The sequence below is a fragment of the Lolium rigidum genome, chromosome 2, assembly GCF_022539505.1.
Source record: "Lolium rigidum isolate FL_2022 chromosome 2, APGP_CSIRO_Lrig_0.1, whole genome shotgun sequence".
Lineage (NCBI taxonomy): Eukaryota > Viridiplantae > Streptophyta > Magnoliopsida > Poales > Poaceae > Lolium > Lolium rigidum.
The window spans coordinates 122,616,506-122,634,497 of NC_061509.1; the positions used below are offsets into that span (position 1 = coordinate 122,616,506).

Genomic DNA, 17,992 nt, shown 5'->3' on the forward strand with positions numbered 1-17,992 from the left:
GATTTTGAGACAAAAGGAGAAGATGATCACCTTGCTTCAACAAAACCTAGCAAAATCACAGAAAACCATGAAAAAGTATGCTGATCAAAACAGGACCCCAAGGTCCTTTTTACCGGGAGACATGGTATATCTGAAAATGCAGAACCACAGGGAACATGCACTGGGTACTGGTGCTCCTCTCAAACTAGCACCACGCTGGTATGGCCCTTTCAAGATCATCCAAACCGTGGGCAAGCGTGCATACAAGCTCCAACTGCCAGAGGGCACTCTCCTTCATGATGTGTTTCATGTGAATCAGCTGAAGAAGCACATTGGCACCAATGCAATCCCCAACCCACGTCTTCCACTGGTAACACCAACTGGTAAGCTCAAAGTTTTCCCTCTGTCTATTCTCCAACATTGACATGTACCAAGAAAATATGGTGATTACGATGTTGCGGTACCACAATGGCTCATCCACTGGGACAGATTGGAGGTCCACGAAGCGACGTGGGAAGATGCGGACTTCATCACGCGAACGTTCCTAGTGTTGAAGCCCTGAGGTCTTGTCTTCAGGGGGGGGCACTGTCAGGAATTCTACGTTGTTGCCGATCAGAAGACAGTTTCGTCAGCTATCCAATGGTCCAAGCTTCGCCAAGCAGATCCAACGATCACAAGTGGCCGCTCTAATTTCAAACTCGTTTTCCCGCTAAGCATGTTTAAGGACTGTAATAATGGAGATTCTGAACAATGCGTGGTCCTGCCCTTGTTGTATAAAAGGGTGGGAGAGGGAGGCTAGGTGGCACACATAATAAAACCCTAATTTTATCTTTGCCATGTCTTTTACTTTACCTGTTTTAGCTACCTAGATCTGAGCCACCGGAGCCCCTCCTTCTTCCTCTTCTCTGGCCGACCACACATCCATAGTTCCCATAGTATCAATCCCAAAGGAGCCAAGGAGATTCTCGTGATGGCGTATTGGGCACATTCGATTCGAGGTGCCAAAATTCTCAAAATAGTTACTTGGAACGGATTCATGCAGACCTATGGCGCGTTTGGTTCATCGTATTTCAGTGTAGTGGGCAATGTTGTATGAGGAAACTGAATAATGGGGAAAATTAATAAAGAGAGAGAGAAAAAAGAAGAGCAAGAATAAAATCGTGTTTTCCTGCAATGAATGGTTAGGTGCGACAGATCGCTTCATGGTATCCGAAATTCTATTAACTAGATGATACCCCGCGCGTTGCTGCGGGACCATGTTGTGATTGATTTTCCGAGAACAAAATTTTGAAAAAAAATCATAAAAATGTGTATGTATTACATGTATATCACAAAGTAACATTGTGGTTCATATATCGCCCATCCAACAAAGTCAAAGATACAACCCCCAAAAGTTTTTCACTTATTGTTGTACCTACTCGTTTTCAAGATAAATAGTTTTCATTGTACCTAGGTAGATATAAGATTCTTCCCTCTCTTCCCAAATGCTTTATAAGCTAAACAGACCAAACAAAATGTCTCAAATCATAATTCATTTTCATTGTAGATGGGAAATACGTGCTAAATAAGTAGGTGATCTGTCAAACTCATAGCGATGCAAGAAAACATAAATCAAGAATGGCAAACATGCCATGCCAAATGCACAAATTTTAAAATGATATATTATTCTTGTATATATGTATACAGAAATTCAACAGCACCCAAAGTTAATTTTGTATGTACAGTAACCAAATTAGAGTTTATGAATAAAATGGGCAGAGAACTATGCACGGAATAAATGTAATAAGGAGAAACATAAGTAATTTCAAACCTATAAAATAGAATTCTGAAGCTGAAGATCGGCATTGCACACATGCTTAGTTTTATCTTTTTATTGCATGGCCTACTGCTCATTTTAAACTATCAGTCGCTAACAAATAATCTGAACGCAAGTATAAAGACATATTGGGAATTAAGATTGAGGTAGAATAACTCACTGATGGAGAAAAACAACTTGCACACGGCTGCAGTACATATTTAAAACGAACAAAACTCTCATCACAAATCTTTTGAAGTAATTACCTCTGCTCGAATAGATTTTGGCCGGGCGAGGTAACAACGAAAGGAAAAATGGACAGGTATGGACAGGTAGGTAGTTCGGATACTCACTAATCGAGTCATTTGTAGGTTCTTCTCCTGCAACATATAATTAGACTGCAAAAGCATTAGGACTTTGAATACTATGTACACATACCTGAAAAGAACGGCCCTAGACCATGAAAGAATCATTTGTGACATTCGTCCCACTTTGATCTTCTCCATCTCCCTCCTCCCCTCGAGACCATGGTAAGTTCATTACCATAGTCTTGACTTTCTCCTGATGCGGTCAGCGGTCACCACCGGCGAGTGAACTCGGCAGCCTAGGAAGAGATCCGATACAACAAATGCCAGGATAACCACGAGCCAAAGCTCCCGAAAGAAAAAATTGAATGGGTTCCTCATCTCGGTGATAGCAGATTCGGCTCATGGGTTTGATGCCAGGATCCCGAGCAGCGAAATCAATTGGCAGCACCATTGGTGATTTGGGGCATGAAGAGACGGACTGAAATTTGGATTAGGAAGAAGAGGGAAAATGGAAGATTGGTGGAGATTATATTGGAGAAAGAGTTACTGCTAGCGACGTTTGTGCTGGATATGAGTTGTGTCTTTGCTGGTTACGGTTGGGAAATGAAAACGTGTGGACTAAAGTATGTCATCCGAATGGGATTTGTAAAAAGAGCCTCAGTGATTAATGAACCCACTAGGAAGAGGAATAGCTTGATTTGCATCAAAGGGTGCATGCATCGAGCTAGCACTGACCATTAATTGATGATGATTTGGAGCATGCATGCATCGCTGACCATTAACCGTTGATGACTTGGACGCATTAGGAGCAGTTTTTGCTGATGTGGCATGTATGATTAGGTGGATAGCTTGCATGTTGAGAGAAATCGCTTAGTGGGTTGCTCCTATTTAGATATTATAGATTTGATCATATAATAATAGCAAGAAGGGTTATCCAGGCCATTTCGACAGTACTTAAGGAAGAGGGCAAGAGGCTAGAGAGATTATCGAACTACATTCCCATGGATCGATCGATGCGTAATAAAAGACGCATCAAATACAAGAGTATCCTTTATACGTATCCAAGACTGGATCTATGTATTCCCAGAAACAGCTATCGTGATTGAAGATCTTCTAGCGTCCATCAAAGGGCAGCAGTAGGGATTCAAGAATGTAGATGTTGTACTTTTTAGTGATATAATTTTTGTAGTGTATATCTTATATTATATTGGTTAAATAACAATTTTGGGATACACGTAGGCCTGTAAACCGGGACGGAGGTATCCGATGCTTGGGACATCATTATTGAAGATTTTTCTAGTCATTCGTCCATGAGGACAGCAGCAGGGATTCAAACCCTTCACAAAACAACAGTTCCTAACGATATCTTGCTGCAACAAGCTCAAACCTGGAAGGGCCCCATATACTAGAAACAAAAATAAAGCTTCCAGGTTTCTTTCCAAAGCAAAGAAACTAAACATCTAGGCGTGTTGTCTCTGTGAGCTATGCGGAAGTTTCTACTGCCTGCCTTGCAACAAGATCTGAGTACACAGACACCACCTAAATGGAAGAGAGGTGTCAGCTCCACGCCACAGCTTGAGGTGAGACTGGATTTTGGAGTCATATTCTCCATGATTAGGTGCTCAAAATGGGAGTCAGCGGCTCTGAGACCCCGCTGCCACCATTGAGAACTATAACTTTGCCTTCTGAATCGACATCGACAATAGCGGAATCACCTTCTTTAACCTCACCGGCCAACATCTTTTCTGCCAGGCTGTCTTCCAACAGCCTCATGATAGCACGCCGTAGTGGTCTGGCACCATAGCTCGGGTTGTAGCCTTCATCCACCACCCTATCTCTGAATCTTTCGGTCACTTGAAGGTCGATTTCTTTTAGCTTCAGCCTGTCAAACACTTCTTTCAGCATAATGTCTGCAATTTCCTTCACCTCCAGCTTTGTCAGCTGACGGAAAACAATCATCTCATCTAATCTGTTCAAGAACTCAGGCCGGAAGTACTGCTTCAGCTCCTCAGTCACCAGACTCTTGATCCTGTTGTAGCTTGTGTCCTTCTCGTCGTAATCAAGGTCAAATCCGATCTTGCGGCCTCCCTTCTCGATGACACTGCTTCCAACATTTGATGTCATGATCAATAGTGTATTCTTGAAATCAACTGTCCGCCCCTTGCTGTCAGTCAATCTTCCATCTTCCAGTATCTGAAGCATCATGTTGAACACATCTGGATGTGCCTTTTCAATCTCATCAAAGAGAACTACTGTGTAAGGGCGACGACGAACTGCTTCGGTTAATTGACCACCCTCAGTATAGCCAACATATCCGGGTGGCGACCCAATTAGTTTGGAGACAGTATGTCTCTCCATGAACTCACTCATGTCAAGCCGGACCATGGCTTCCTCAGAGCCAAAGTAGTATGATGCCAAAGTTTTAGCCAGTTCTGATTTACCAACACCAGTTGGTCCAGAGAATATAAAGCTAGCAATAGGTCTGTTTGGGTTCTTGAGGCCAACACGGGCTCGTCGAATTGCACGGCTAATAGCTTTGACAGCCTCATCCTGGCCAATGACACGTTGATGCAGTGTTTCCTCCATCTTCAGCAGACGGTCAGATTCATCAGAGGAGACCTTTTCGACAGGTATTCCAGTCCAAGAGGAGACAATGTGCTGGATATCTGCCTCCGTGACCAAAGGACCAACTTCACCAGACTCAGTCTCTGCCTTAACCATTTCCTTGCTCTTGTCAATTATGGCTGTGATCTGTGCCTTCAGTTCCATTTCTTTGTCTCTTAATTCCCCAGCCTGTCAAAATTATACTGGTGAGTAGTGGCAGGAATTTATCAGAATGAAATACTGGTGAGTGACGACCCTTCGAAGTTGCAAGATCAAAGGGAAAAAATGATCAATCTGGGAGGGGCTTCTTTGCCATGCACACTCGTTCCAAAATAAATGAAGTTCTCCACTTTGCATTATCTCCAACATGCACATAAAGCATAATCTAAACATATTGTGGACTATTTTCAGGATAATCTAATGATAATTTTGTACCTAACAAACCTAAATAGATTCTATTAGTTGTTCAAGATAGAGAAAATTGACTGCACACTTTGAAAAACATCATCTACTTGGAACAGAGGTAGCATCAAATGTTATCATAGCACATTAACTCAGAGTCAGAGCATAATTGCAAGACAGGTACCTTCTCAAAATCTTGGCCACGTACTGCCTCATTCTTATCCTTGGTAACCTGGCGAAGTTCTTTGTCCAATTCTTTGGCTTCGTCAGGGAGCTGTGACACATTTCCAGACTTAGATAGGAAAGCAACACCATATGTCAAAATGGGTAACAGTTAGCTGTGTGCTGATACCTGAGCATGCCTAAGCCTGACACGTGATCCAGCTTCATCAATCAGGTCGATAGCTTTGTCAGGCAGGAAGCGATCACTGTATGGTGATAACAATTTAATAACTTAGGAAAACATTGGAAGCTCTTGTTCAATGTTATATGTATTCTCGACTCGGAGTCAAGGCAGCATGTATCCAAGTTAGCAGCACAGAAACTAGAAATCTCAGTATAACCACTAGGCTGTGAACCTAATATTAGCCTCCATGTCCACTGCACACTAACATTATTTCTTTTCTGCATTGGGGATAGAACTATCTGCAGTACTTAAGAAGAACACAATTTGTCGCATATTATTGAGATTAATATTTTTCAATTCTAGTAGCTGATCTCAGATTTCAAACAGCCAAGAGATGGCAGAATAATTAACAAATTCGATGAGTTGGTTGATATCCAGGTAAGAGCTGACTGAAATATGTTTTATCGCATTTATCATACACAATGTTCTACTAACTTCCATTCTCTGAACTTCTTACAATTTTCAGTCTTACATGGATTAATTAATAAAACAAGCATGGGTTTACGAAATGCAGAAATCATCATTCAGAAATTACTGCAACATTACATTACTAGCCAAAAACATTGAGTAAAACTAAATTTCCCTAAACAGTTCAGGACATGTGGAACCTCAAATCAAGTTATAGTGAGATGGGACAAACTTTGAGTGCTGAAACATTATAAGCACTCATCGGACGAGCGAGATATTGAACTAGTGCAAACCTGATGTACTGATACGACAACTTCGCAGCAGCAATAAGAGCATCATCTGTGTATTGCAGCTTATGGTGAAGCTCATATCTCTCACGAAGACCTCTCAAAATTTGTATGGTTTCATCAACAGTTGGTTCTGGAACCTTGACTGGCTGAAATCTTCTTTCCAGTGCCGGATCCTTCTCAATATGCTTTCTGTACTCATCTAGCGTTGTGGCACCGATACACTGAAAAAAGAAAACATCAACCACTATGGAGAAAGTAAAATATAGATATGTGAATTGATTATATCTATCATAGTTGCCACTCAACTTGAATACAATCTGCATAAACATGTCAGGTTCACCCTGGACAAGGTTTTTTTACGAAATCTTATATACACAACCAAGAGAAGGGAGCAGGATAAACAGAAAAGGGTTTACAAACTTTCTTTTGTTCTTACCTGCAGTTCACCTCTTGCAAGAGCCGGTTTCAAGATGTTGGCTGCATCAATCGCACCCTCAGCTGCACCAGCTCCAATCAAAGTGTGCACTTCATCAATGAAGAGAATAATATCATCACTTTGCTTAATTTCCTCCATAAGCTTCTTCAGCCTTTCTTCAAACTCTCCACGATATTTGGTACCAGCAACAAGGAGCCCCATATCAAGTGTAATAACCTAGATAGTCAAAACAACAAAACATCAATTTCGTGGAACATTACCAAGATATATACCATGGGAAATTAGGAATAGATGTATTAATATATCATGCACTATCAAAACCGTCAGAACACCTATCAGATAATGAGCGCAATGATTTGGACATACCAGCTTATTTAGACAGCAGAAGAACCAAAACAATACAAAAAAAATCGATGGTTGTACACTACCTTTTTTCCTTCAATCGTTTCTGGAACATCCCCATTGGTAATACGTTGTGCAAGACCCTCTGCAATAGCAGTTTTGCCAACACCAGGCTCTCCAATTAGGCAAGGGTTGTTCTTTGTTCGCCTGCCTAATATTTGGGTGACACGCTCAATTTGGTCTTGCCTGCCAACAACTGGATCTAGTTTACCCTGCAAAAGAACTAGAACAGATTCACATCCAATCTAATGCAGCAAAGAAGCTCAGCAATGAGAAACGAAAAATTACCTCTTCAGCTAGCTTTGTCAAATTAGTACCATATTCCTCAAGTGTAGGCATTTTTTGACCACTGCTTCCACCACCAACACCAGCACCAACAGCTTCTGTGCTTTCACCAACCATTCTTATGACCTGCACAGCAGGTCATATTATGTCATTCATAGTGCAACTTGAAACATCTAAAATGGAAGGCAAAGGTAAGAGGATTGCCTGTGTACGGATGTTGTTTGGATCAGCGCCGAGGCTTTCTAGCACTCGGGCAGCCACACCTTCACCTTCACGAAGCAGGCCTAGGAGCAAGTGTTCAGATCCTATGTAATTATGCCCTGAACAATGAAGAACCATGGTTAGCAGCTAGCACTCAAGCATTATTATGGATAACTAGCATATAACATGGCATATGTATGTCTACCGTTGGTTCTCCGTGGTTTCACATCTTGTGCCAATATACAAGCAAATGCAGCATGAAATGGATATGTGGTGGCCATATATGGAAGTATATCACATAGCGAACTTCAACCCTACCTTCAAAATGACTTAAGCACGCTGACATCTTTTCCCAACCTAAAAAATATGAGTCATTTTGAAATGCATAACCTTTTTTACTATAGTATGTGATTCTGAACTACTCCCTCCATTCCAAAGTAAGTATCACAGATTTTTCTAGATTCGCATGTATCTAGACGTGTTTTAGTGTGTAGATACATGCGAATCTAGAAAAATTTGGGACACTTATTTTGGAACCAAGGTAGTAGTCATTTTCTGATGACTGGGGACCGAGGCGTAGCCCGGTGGCAGCGATCTGCTGATAGGTCCCAGCGCGCCCGCGTTCGAGCCTCCATGCTCGCATTTGCGGCGTGTACACACAATTACCTCTATCATTAACAGCACTGATGGTTTCTTCCTGTTACGGCCACTTTTTTTATAAAAAATCATATGACTTTACCAAAGTATATCCTAACCACAAAGAAGAACTTCATGTGGGCAGAGAAAATCATGTTTTGGTCGATAGTGGTATTAAATGTAGTTGAAGTGATAGGAATACAAAAAAAAACACCATTTAGAGTAACGTGGTTGAAAGAATTATAGACAACTTGCAGTGTTCACATAAAGCACGAAAAATAACATATGGGCTATAAGAAGGTTAATACCAAGCTGACGAGCTTCTTCAAGTGACAGCTCCAGTACACGCTTTGCGCGGGGTGTAAAAGGAATCTCAACAGCGACAAACCCACTGCCCCGGCCAATAATCTTCTCAACTTCCACGCGAGCATCCTTAAGATTGATGCCCATTGACTTCAGAACCTTAGCGGCAATGCCTGTACCCTCACCAATAAGTCCAAGCAGGATCTGCTCTGTTCCGACGAAATTGTGGCCTAGACGTCTCGCTTCCTCTTGAGCGAGCATAATAACCTTGATTGCCTTCTCTGTGAAGCGCTCAAACATGGCACGGACAACCATCCTAGACCCCTTTCCTCTTGGACGTGCAAGCTGACTTGCCACAATAGAGCCAAAATCACGCCTAACCACAGATTTTGTGTCCAGAAAGTTTGCCCTCCGCAGTCCTTGGAAACCTCCAAGGGTCATAGTCTGTGTCCTCATACTACGTACTGCTGTCGCCCTGGCACGCCCCCGGACCTGAGCGCAGTTGTTATATACGGTAGGAACAATTGCTGACTGAACCAGAGCCCCCTCCATGTCCCCCAAGCTACCCTTTTACCAAGACCTGAAAATGTAAATGGTAAGCACAAACAAAATACCAAAATGGATCATGGGTGCAGCTAAGATAGATATTGTATTGAATAACAGCAAGTAAACAGCACCCTGTAAGGTGAGAAAGTTATCTATCAAAGCCACACTCAAGGAAGCCCAAATTGACGCAGCAGCAAAATTGCATAATAAAACAGCATCATAGTTTCTTCCATGTATATCAATTCAGCTTATTGCTACACAAGCACTAAGGATAACAAGGCACTTTGAATCCACTGAGAAAATGGCATCCCCAAACCCTAATAGCAAAGACAAACGGCCGGCTAAAAGACCCAGTAATCAATCCAATCCCAATCAAAAGGGTAGTAGGTCGTCGTACCACAAAATAACGAGAATAATCTATCCCCAAGAAAATTCGGGGGAAATGAGAGCAGCCAACTTAATATCTACTGCGGAAACACCACCTTCGAATTCAAATCACCAGGTACGCCACGGGATAACAGGCTGCAAGGATTACGGATGGGAGGAACCGCAGAAATGGATAAAATTCAAGGTGGAACTCGCGAGAAAGATGCCTTAAGGACACACGAATCAGAGTAGAGAGTGCAGGGAGAGAGGATGGGTTGGGCGATCTGATACCTTGCTTATGGGGCGGGGCAAACCCTAGGGGAAGGGGGGGAGCTCGGGGCGGGGAGGCTTCAGGAGGAAGAAGATATGGAGTTTATACACAGGGGGCAAGGAGAAAGAGATAAGAGGAGTCGGCTGCGTTACGTCAGTCACCGCAGGCACTCCCTTTCACTTTATTTTCCCCACTTTCTAAAGGGCTCGTTTGCTTTCGAGGATGGGCGAGTATTATTCCGAACCATCCCCGAATCCCATCCATCCCCGATAGCCTATTTGGTACTCCCTTTAGTAGTTGGATAAAATTGACGCGAGGTGTGAATAGAGAACATCTTATGTACGTATTATCTCTGCGTCAATTAAACCGGACCAGATGAGTAGAAGAGTTTTGGCCCATTAAATTTTCGTACATCCTCGTTCATTCTCGATTTCGATTCATTTTTGCCGCGAACTAAATCCATTCCCTGCCCTCGCGTATTATCCCCGTCCTCGTCCCCGTCCCCGTCCAAACCCTACCTAGCTGCAGCAACCGGCGACAAGCGGAGCGGCGGCGAGCGGAGCAACGACGAATACCGCAGGAGGGGCGGGAGAGGCGGCAAGAACTGCGGGAGGGGATGGATCTCGCCTAGCCGATCCACACTAGATCGCTGCCATTCTTGCAGTCGGACCAGCGCCGCCACCTCCTGCCGTGGCGGTACTCCGGTTTACATCCTCCGGTAAGCCCCCTTTTCTCTCTCGCTCTCTATTGCATGCCGCGCCGCCACCTCTCTCTCTATGGAACAATATGTCGCCTTTGTGAGTTCAAACGCACTAGTCTGTAAAAACTTCAGTAAAAGAATTGTAGTTTCCTCTTATTGAGAATTCTTTCTCAGGGCAGCAAAGTCATTATTGTGTACTGACTAAACTTAGTTATTACCGTGTGATGTTTCTTTTCTTGATTAACCTGGCTTGGTCTGAAATGCTATACTTAATTAGTACCAGGGTATTACTTGGTCAATCACTGGATAAACTTGGGTTCTACAATATAATCTAACATGCTGACATATAGCTACTTTGTTCCTATTTGCTCTGACCTTACAATGTAAGGCATACATATTAGCTAACACGAGTGTACACAAATGTCCGAAGTACAATGGACGCCGTAAAAATGTTAGCTAGCTAACTTGCTATCGTGTAAGACCACTGATTGCGAAAACATGGATTTATGGGATTTCATGAACTGGTTACCTTGACCTCGCACCGCTCCTGCGCGTCGCTCCCGTGGGCGACGCCAGGGGCAAACCCTAGCACGCGCGAGCCTCGACCTCCCCCCTCCCTCCTCCTCCGCCGCCGCCGGCGAGGGCCGCCGGGCAAAGCCCGCGCGGTGCTGGCGGCGGCGGGACCTTCTTACCCGCGCGCGGGGCCCCGCGCGAGGCAGGCGCGGTAGGCGGCGGTGCTCCTAGGGGCTTGCGGAGCTCGGTCCGGCGGCGACGGTGAGGCTTGGCGGCGGCTGTTCTCGGCGGAGGTGCGGGCTGGCGCAGGGTATGGCCGAGGGCGGCGGCGGAGGGCGACGGTGGAGGAAGCTGTTGGCGGCGGCGGCCCAGGTTTGGGCCAGGCGGGCCCCGATCTGGGCCAGGCGTCGCGTCCAGGGCCAGGAGGGCCGTGGAGGTGGCCAGCGCCGGCAGGGCTCCTCCCAGGTTGCACCGCCGCCGGTGCCGAGCCGGGCCAGGCGGGCCCAGATCCGGCGGTCCTCGGCAATACGGATGCGCGGTCCATCTTCTGTCCGGGAGAGCCGAGGTGAGGTTCTTGCTCGAGCTCGGCGGCGAGTTCTTCGATGCCAACAAAGTGTCCGGCTTGACCGGCGGCATTGCGGCATCGACAACGGCGCGGCTCTGTCCCCGGGCGTCGTGGCGAGGGTGCTTCTTGGCGGCGGTGCGCGGTCTCGGCCAAGGCCGTTTTGCGAGGAGTGAGGTTGCGGCGATGCCGCTCATGGTGTCTGGCTAGCACGTGGCGGTTCGATGGTGGCGAGGGTTGGTCCGGCCCGGTTCTGCAGGTGGGTGGCGACGGTGACCTAGGCGTAGCAGTGTGGTGGCATGGCTAATGGGCGTGATCGAGGCCTGGCAGGCGGCCGGGCCTGATTTAGGCCACATTGACCGTGCTACTGCGTCCGGACGGCGGGCACCTCGGGTGTCGGAGGGTGGATCCCCTCCCTTGGGCTGCCGTGTGCTTTGATGGCTGTTGTCAATGGTGCCTTCCTACCCTGCCCAATTCGAGCTGCGGTGTGCTGGTTAATCCATGGGCTCAAGTTCGTGGGGATGCCGGGGCGGCGGCCCTGGAAGGTGGACTGCGTGGTTGGCTCTTCGGCGGGCAACGCGGCGGTGGTGGTGGTCTATCTCTTCGGTCATGAGGATGGCGTGGAGCGGACGGTGGGGGATCCTGGTGTTGGCGGCGCTTTGGCCTCGGCAACCCCCAGATCGTGTTTGGGATGCCCAACTTAGGGTCTGCGAGCGGCTGAGTTAGCGGGCGTGGTGTGTGGATGCTTCCGGGCGAAAGCTCAGCGCCTCGGCGCCAACGACGGTGGTGCCGGCGGGTATCGCAACCCTCTTGGGGGCGTCGTTGTGGGTATCCGCCCTGCGGTACGGCTCCGGGTGAAAACCCTTGACCTCGTGGTCTCGATGGCGGCGGCGCAATGCGTCGTTTTCCCTCTTGGGGGCGTCGTTGTGGAGCCCCGTTTTGACTCGGTCTCGTGCAACTTTGGGGTCTCTGTGCTCTTTTTTGTTTTTCTTTGATCTGCTTTGTAAGAGGTTCTCCTCTCCACCTTGTATCGGTTCGGCCGTTGCGGCTTTATTTATAAAGCGGGGCGAAAGCCTATTTCGAGGAGACCATTGATTGCAAGTCAGTGGCACTTTTACAATAGAATGATTATTTATTTGTTAAGCTTGGTATTTTTTTTGACTACTACTTCAGATTTAGTGAAAATTGGAGACATGGAACTTGCATGTGATCAAAAAAAAGTCTGCAAGATTCGGAAAATTTCTGAACTTTTCTAAATAGCTTGTTTACTCCTTTTAATTGCACTAGTCTGGACTTGATAGGTTCCCTTGTACTCAACAAGGCAATTCTAAACCGGAAATTCAGTTCGGCTCTTGGGTGCGTATGCTCCCTGTACCAACAAAACATATTTCGAAGTGTGGAAAAATTTTGACAAAAAATTCTACATTTACATCTTCATAATATATGTGTATGCGTCAAGTTTCACGAAAAAATAATATTTTTTGTGGCCTATGTAAAAAAGAGAAAACTTATCCTGTGAAAAGCATTGTTTTCAGCACTGAATTTTGTCTTTTTTACACACGTCACATGATAAGTTCATTTTTTATGAAACAACTTTGTGAGCGCGTAGCACGTGAAGATGTACGTGCGAATTTTTTTTGCAATTTTTTTGAAATTTAAAATATGTGTAAGATGCATTTCAAAATATAGGGAGCATATGCTTCCATGTTCCAAAACACCACTCCCCATTGTTTTACATGAAAATACTGGGTAGTAGCCGTTCACAAATAGCAACTTACAGGTTATCAGTGCACACTCCAATGTACTACTCGTGGAATTTATTCAAGCAGGTGAGGATGATGCTCAATGTACCCCACTTCTTCCATGACCATATATCCTTAGTTTACAGTTTCATTGACTAGTTGAGCATGGCAAGAAACAAAAGCAATTTATACCTAAGCTGTGCACCATGGTCACCTGCCAGTCCAAGTTCATTTCTTGACATATTTCTAGCAAGATTGTTTATTAAAGAATGAGCGCTATCCTAGAATTTTTTGTCAAAATTTTTCCACACTTCGAAATATGTTTTGTTAGTAGAGGGAGCATACGCACCCAGGAGCCGAATTGAATTTCCGTACATGTGCTGCAATATATTATAGGGCAATAGCATATAGACCGAAGTGGTTTATATTAGCAGAAATTCTTCCATTTAATACACCATGGATTGATAATAATTGCTTAATCTGATAACTACAAATTACAAATTAACCGAACATTTGTAGCATGCTTTCATGAGTCATGGCCTTTTTTTCTAGTTGTTGCTTATTTATGTACCATCTTCCCAGTATTGTCTTCAAATAGAAATATGATTATCCAATATTTATGATTTATCGGTTGCATATTTCAGATCTGCGGATGCATGTTCTACGGGTCTTCTTCAGGCTGTAATTTGACTTCAGATCTGTTGATGCATGTTGTACCGATTGGCTTCTATGAGTAATTTTGTAATTCAAGATCCATGAAGCTTCAGAGTTTGTTTGTTGGTGTGGCTTGCCAATTTTAATTTATGCTGAACATCAAGTATGTTCCATGTTCAGAGTTCAAGTCCATAGTGGTCTATGATTTATTTGAAAACTGTTTATGATTTGATCTAGCTTATGTATTCCTTCGTGCCGTACTAGTGTCAATTTTAACGTATACTGAAAATCAAATATGTCTGAGTTTACAATTGCCCGTGTGGTCTATGACATAAAATCTGAATCTTTGCTTATGTTTGTTTATTTTATTTCCATTGACGTCGTGCATCAATCTCTGCACCAATCCCTGCTAACCAAATCCAAATGGTAGTTTTTGGGAGTGGAGATTTTTTTGGAGAGCACGCGCAAAGCATACCTTATCTTTATAAAAGTAGAAGCATAATGTACAAGAGAAGCAACTGATACATACATCAGTGCTCACGCCCACTCACACTTTTCTCCTATACCTCCCTCATACTAAAGCCTACTCTCGCGCTATCTGTGAGCTCCCTCTTCTCCTAGCTAGCTCCCACAGATGAAACTCCTCCTTGATGGCCGCCAATATATGTGTGGGTCCTTCTGCTCTCGCGCATTGCCGAACACCCTCGCATTCCTTTGCTTCCATAGTATCCATGCCGTGATGATGACCATAGAGTTGAACCTCTTACTGTCTAGCTTCCTCACTCTCTTCCTCGCCTCAGTCCACCATCTCTCCAAGTTAGCGTCCAGTCCCGGCTCCTGTATGTTCAGGCCAGCGCTGCGTAGCACATCGAACCAGACCTGCCTCGCATATGCGCACTGAGTGAGGATGTGATCCACCGTATCCTCCTACTGTAGGCATGTATAGCATGTGTCGGGGTGCTCTTGGAGGCCATGCCTCGCTCTCCAATCTGAGGTCCAAATCATGTATTTCAATGCTAGCCATGCGAATATTTTGCATTTTGCAGGGGCAAAGGAATTCCATACAGGTGAGCTCATACTCCAACTCGTATTCCCCTTGCATAGCATCTCGTATGTACTTTTGGAGGAGTAGTTCCTGTAGCCGAGCCTTTCCACCTAATTAGGTCCGGCCTAGTGGCATCAGTTGGAACTGTGTCTAATGCATTGGACTCTTCCCTCCACTGAGCTCCTCTGTGATGTCATTGAGCCACTGATTATTCTCCATGGCCTCCGCCGCCGTTCTGGTATTTTTGTGCTCGTCGGAACTTTGGCGTTCACCTCCGGTACCAACTCCTCTGCCGTGAAACCATTGATCCAACGGTCGCGCCAGAATAGGGTTTTGCGGCCATCTCTTATACTAAAGCTCGACAGACTCCTGAAAACCTCTTCTGCCTCCTTATCGAGTAGACCCGGCAAACCATGCCAAGGTCTATCGGGGTCCGTGCGTCTCAACCAGTACCATCTCACGCGCATGGCAAGTCCCTGTAACTGGAGGCACTTTATGCCTAGCCCTCCCACCTCCTTGGGTTTACATATATTCTTCCAAGACACCAAACACTGGCCCCCGTTCACTCTATCTTTCCCCGCCCAGAAGAAGGCGCGCATCCATCTATTTATGCCCTCTGATAACCACAGCGGGGCCTCCGCAACCACCAATTGGTGCACCGCCCTTGCCGAGACCACAGAGTTGATCAGGACCAGCCTCCCTTCCTTCTTGATGAGTCCTCTTTGCCATGCCGGCACGCACTTGATAACTTGGTCCAGCAGAGGTTACCAATCCGCCTTTGTAAGGGGTCTTAGGGCTAACTGCAGCCCTAGATATTTTATGGGGAACTAGGCCAACTCACATCCCAGGCTTGCATCAATCTCCTCCTCTTGCTCTCTGCTCCCTCTAATGAGCGTCTCCGTGGTTTTTTTGAAGTTGACCTTGAGTCCAGACGCCTCTCCAAAGATTTGTAGGATGTGCTTAATCGCCCACACCTCTCGTCTCTCCAGTTTGAAGAAGAGTACCACATCATCCGCATAAATGGATATTCTCTGTAGCGGCAAAATGCCCGCCAGGTTGGAGAACATGTCTCCCTCCACCACCTTCTTTATGGCAGCCGACAAAACCTCCATCGCTGCCACAAATAGCATGAGCGAAGTAGGGTCCCCCTATCTCAGCCCCCTTGCATGTACTATGCGCCCTCCTAGCACCCCGTTTACCAGCACTCTCGTGTTCGCCGTGTATAGGAGCACCGCTATCCACTTAAGGAACCTCTCTCCAAACCCCATTCTCCTCAACACCTCAAAAAAGGAAACTCCAATATAGAGAGTCGAAAGCTCGTGCCAAGTCGAGTTTGAGTAAGACTCCAGTATTCCTCCTAGAGTTTATCTTCCTGGCCACTTGTCGCACAAGCACAAAGTTATCATGCAAGCTCCTCTTCTTAAAGAACGCCGATTGATGCATACTTACAAGCTCTCCCAATCTCCCTCTAAGCCGATTAGCCAACAGCTTGGAGAATAGCTTCGAGAAGCTATGGACCAGACTAATAGGTCTAAAGTCCTTAATCTCCCTCGCGTCATGTCTCTTGGGGATCAAAGTGATCAGCGCTCGGTCCAATCTTCCAAACCCTCTCCCATCTCCCACTCCAAGCTTCAAAAGGCCAGCCATGATGTCGTGCTTTATCACCGGGCAGGCTCGCTGGTAAAAAGCACCTGTGAAACCATTCGGCCCCGGTGCTCTATCCGAAGGCAACTCCCTAATGGTGTTCCAAAATTCCTCCACCGAAAACAAGCGCTCTAGCTCATGAAAATCCTTGGTGGGAATGTCCAGAGTCTCAAGCTCAATGCCATGCTCTCTATTATGAATGACTCCCAGTAGATCCATGTATGCCTCCGTAAAGACCTCGTTCTTGCACTCTTGATCCGTTACTAGCGTCTCACCCACCATGATCGCCGCAATGTAATTTTTCGTCCTTATCCCATTAGCAACCACATGGAACGGCTTGGAGTTGGTGTCTCCCTCCTTAAGCCATCTCAATCTATATCTTTGCCTAGCAATCATCCGCTCGAGGGATGCCAACTGATACGTCTCAAACGTATCTATAATTTCTTATGTTCCATGCTACTTTTATGATGATACTCACATGTTTTATACACATTATATGTCCTTATTATGCGTTTTCCGGAACTAACCTATTGACGAGATGCTGAAGTGCCGCTTCCGTTCTACGCTGTTTTTGGTTTCGTAAATCCTAGTAAGGAAATATTCTCGGAATTGGACGAAATCAACGCCCAGCATCTTATAATTCCACGAAGCTTCCAGAACACCGGAGAGGGACCAGATGAGAGCCACAGGCCCACCACACATGTGGCCGGCGCGGCCCAAGGGGGGGCGCCCCCTATTGTCTGGCGGCTCCGTAGCCCTTCCGACTCCGCCTCTTCGCCTATAAGAAGCCCCCTGACCTAAATCTTCGATACGGAAAGCCACGGTACGAGAAACCTTCCAGAGCCGCCGCCATCGCGAAGCCAAGATCTAGGGGACAGGAGTCTCTGTTCCGGCACGCCGCTGGGACGGGGAAGTGCCCCCGGAAGGCATCTCCATCGACACCACCGCTATCTTCATCAACGTTGCTGACTCCTATGATGAGGAGGGAGTAGTTCTCCCCCGAGGCTAAGGGTTGTACCGGTAGCTATGTGGTTAATCTCTCTCTCATGTACTTCAATACAATGATCTCATGAGCTGCCTTACATGATTGAGATCCATATGATGAGCTTTGTAATCTAGATGTCGTTATGCTATTCAAGTGGATTTTACTTATGTGATCTCCGGAGACTCCTTGTCCCACGTGTGTAAAGGTGACAGTGTGTGCACCGTGTGGGTCTCTTAGGCTATATTTCACAGAATACTTATTCACTGAGTTATGATTTGAATTGGATGTCTCCATGAAATTGTGGTGTGTTAGTACCTCCTATGAATGCTCACAGTGACAGCGTGGGGTGTTTATTAGTACTTGGGAATACATCTTTAAGGTTTGCCTACATGATGAATTAGTGTTCGTTATCTTGCCAAAGAGTAATTCAGTAATAGCATAGTGAAGTGCTTATTTATATTCCTTTATGATTGCAATGTGCTTTATATCACTATTAATCTATGTGCTAC

General features: G+C 45.6%; 1 protein-coding gene across 1 annotated transcript; it reads right to left on the minus strand.

Annotated features, from left to right (window-relative positions):
• Positions 1 to 3,342: 3,342 nt before the first annotated feature.
• Positions 3,343 to 9,789, minus strand: LOC124692296 (chaperone protein ClpC1, chloroplastic-like). The gene is made up of 10 exons (XM_047225635.1): positions 9,659 to 9,789; positions 8,461 to 9,035; positions 7,520 to 7,635; positions 7,319 to 7,441; positions 7,057 to 7,242; positions 6,629 to 6,844; positions 6,196 to 6,413; positions 5,441 to 5,516; positions 5,273 to 5,362; positions 3,343 to 4,875 (listed from the first exon to the last, which is right to left on the minus strand). The coding sequence occupies exons 2-10, from the start codon at positions 9,005 to 9,007 to the stop codon at positions 3,697 to 3,699; spliced, it is 2,751 nt and encodes a 916-aa protein (XP_047081591.1). The 5' UTR covers positions 9,008 to 9,035; positions 9,659 to 9,789; the 3' UTR covers positions 3,343 to 3,696.
• Positions 9,790 to 17,992: the final 8,203 nt, after the last annotated feature.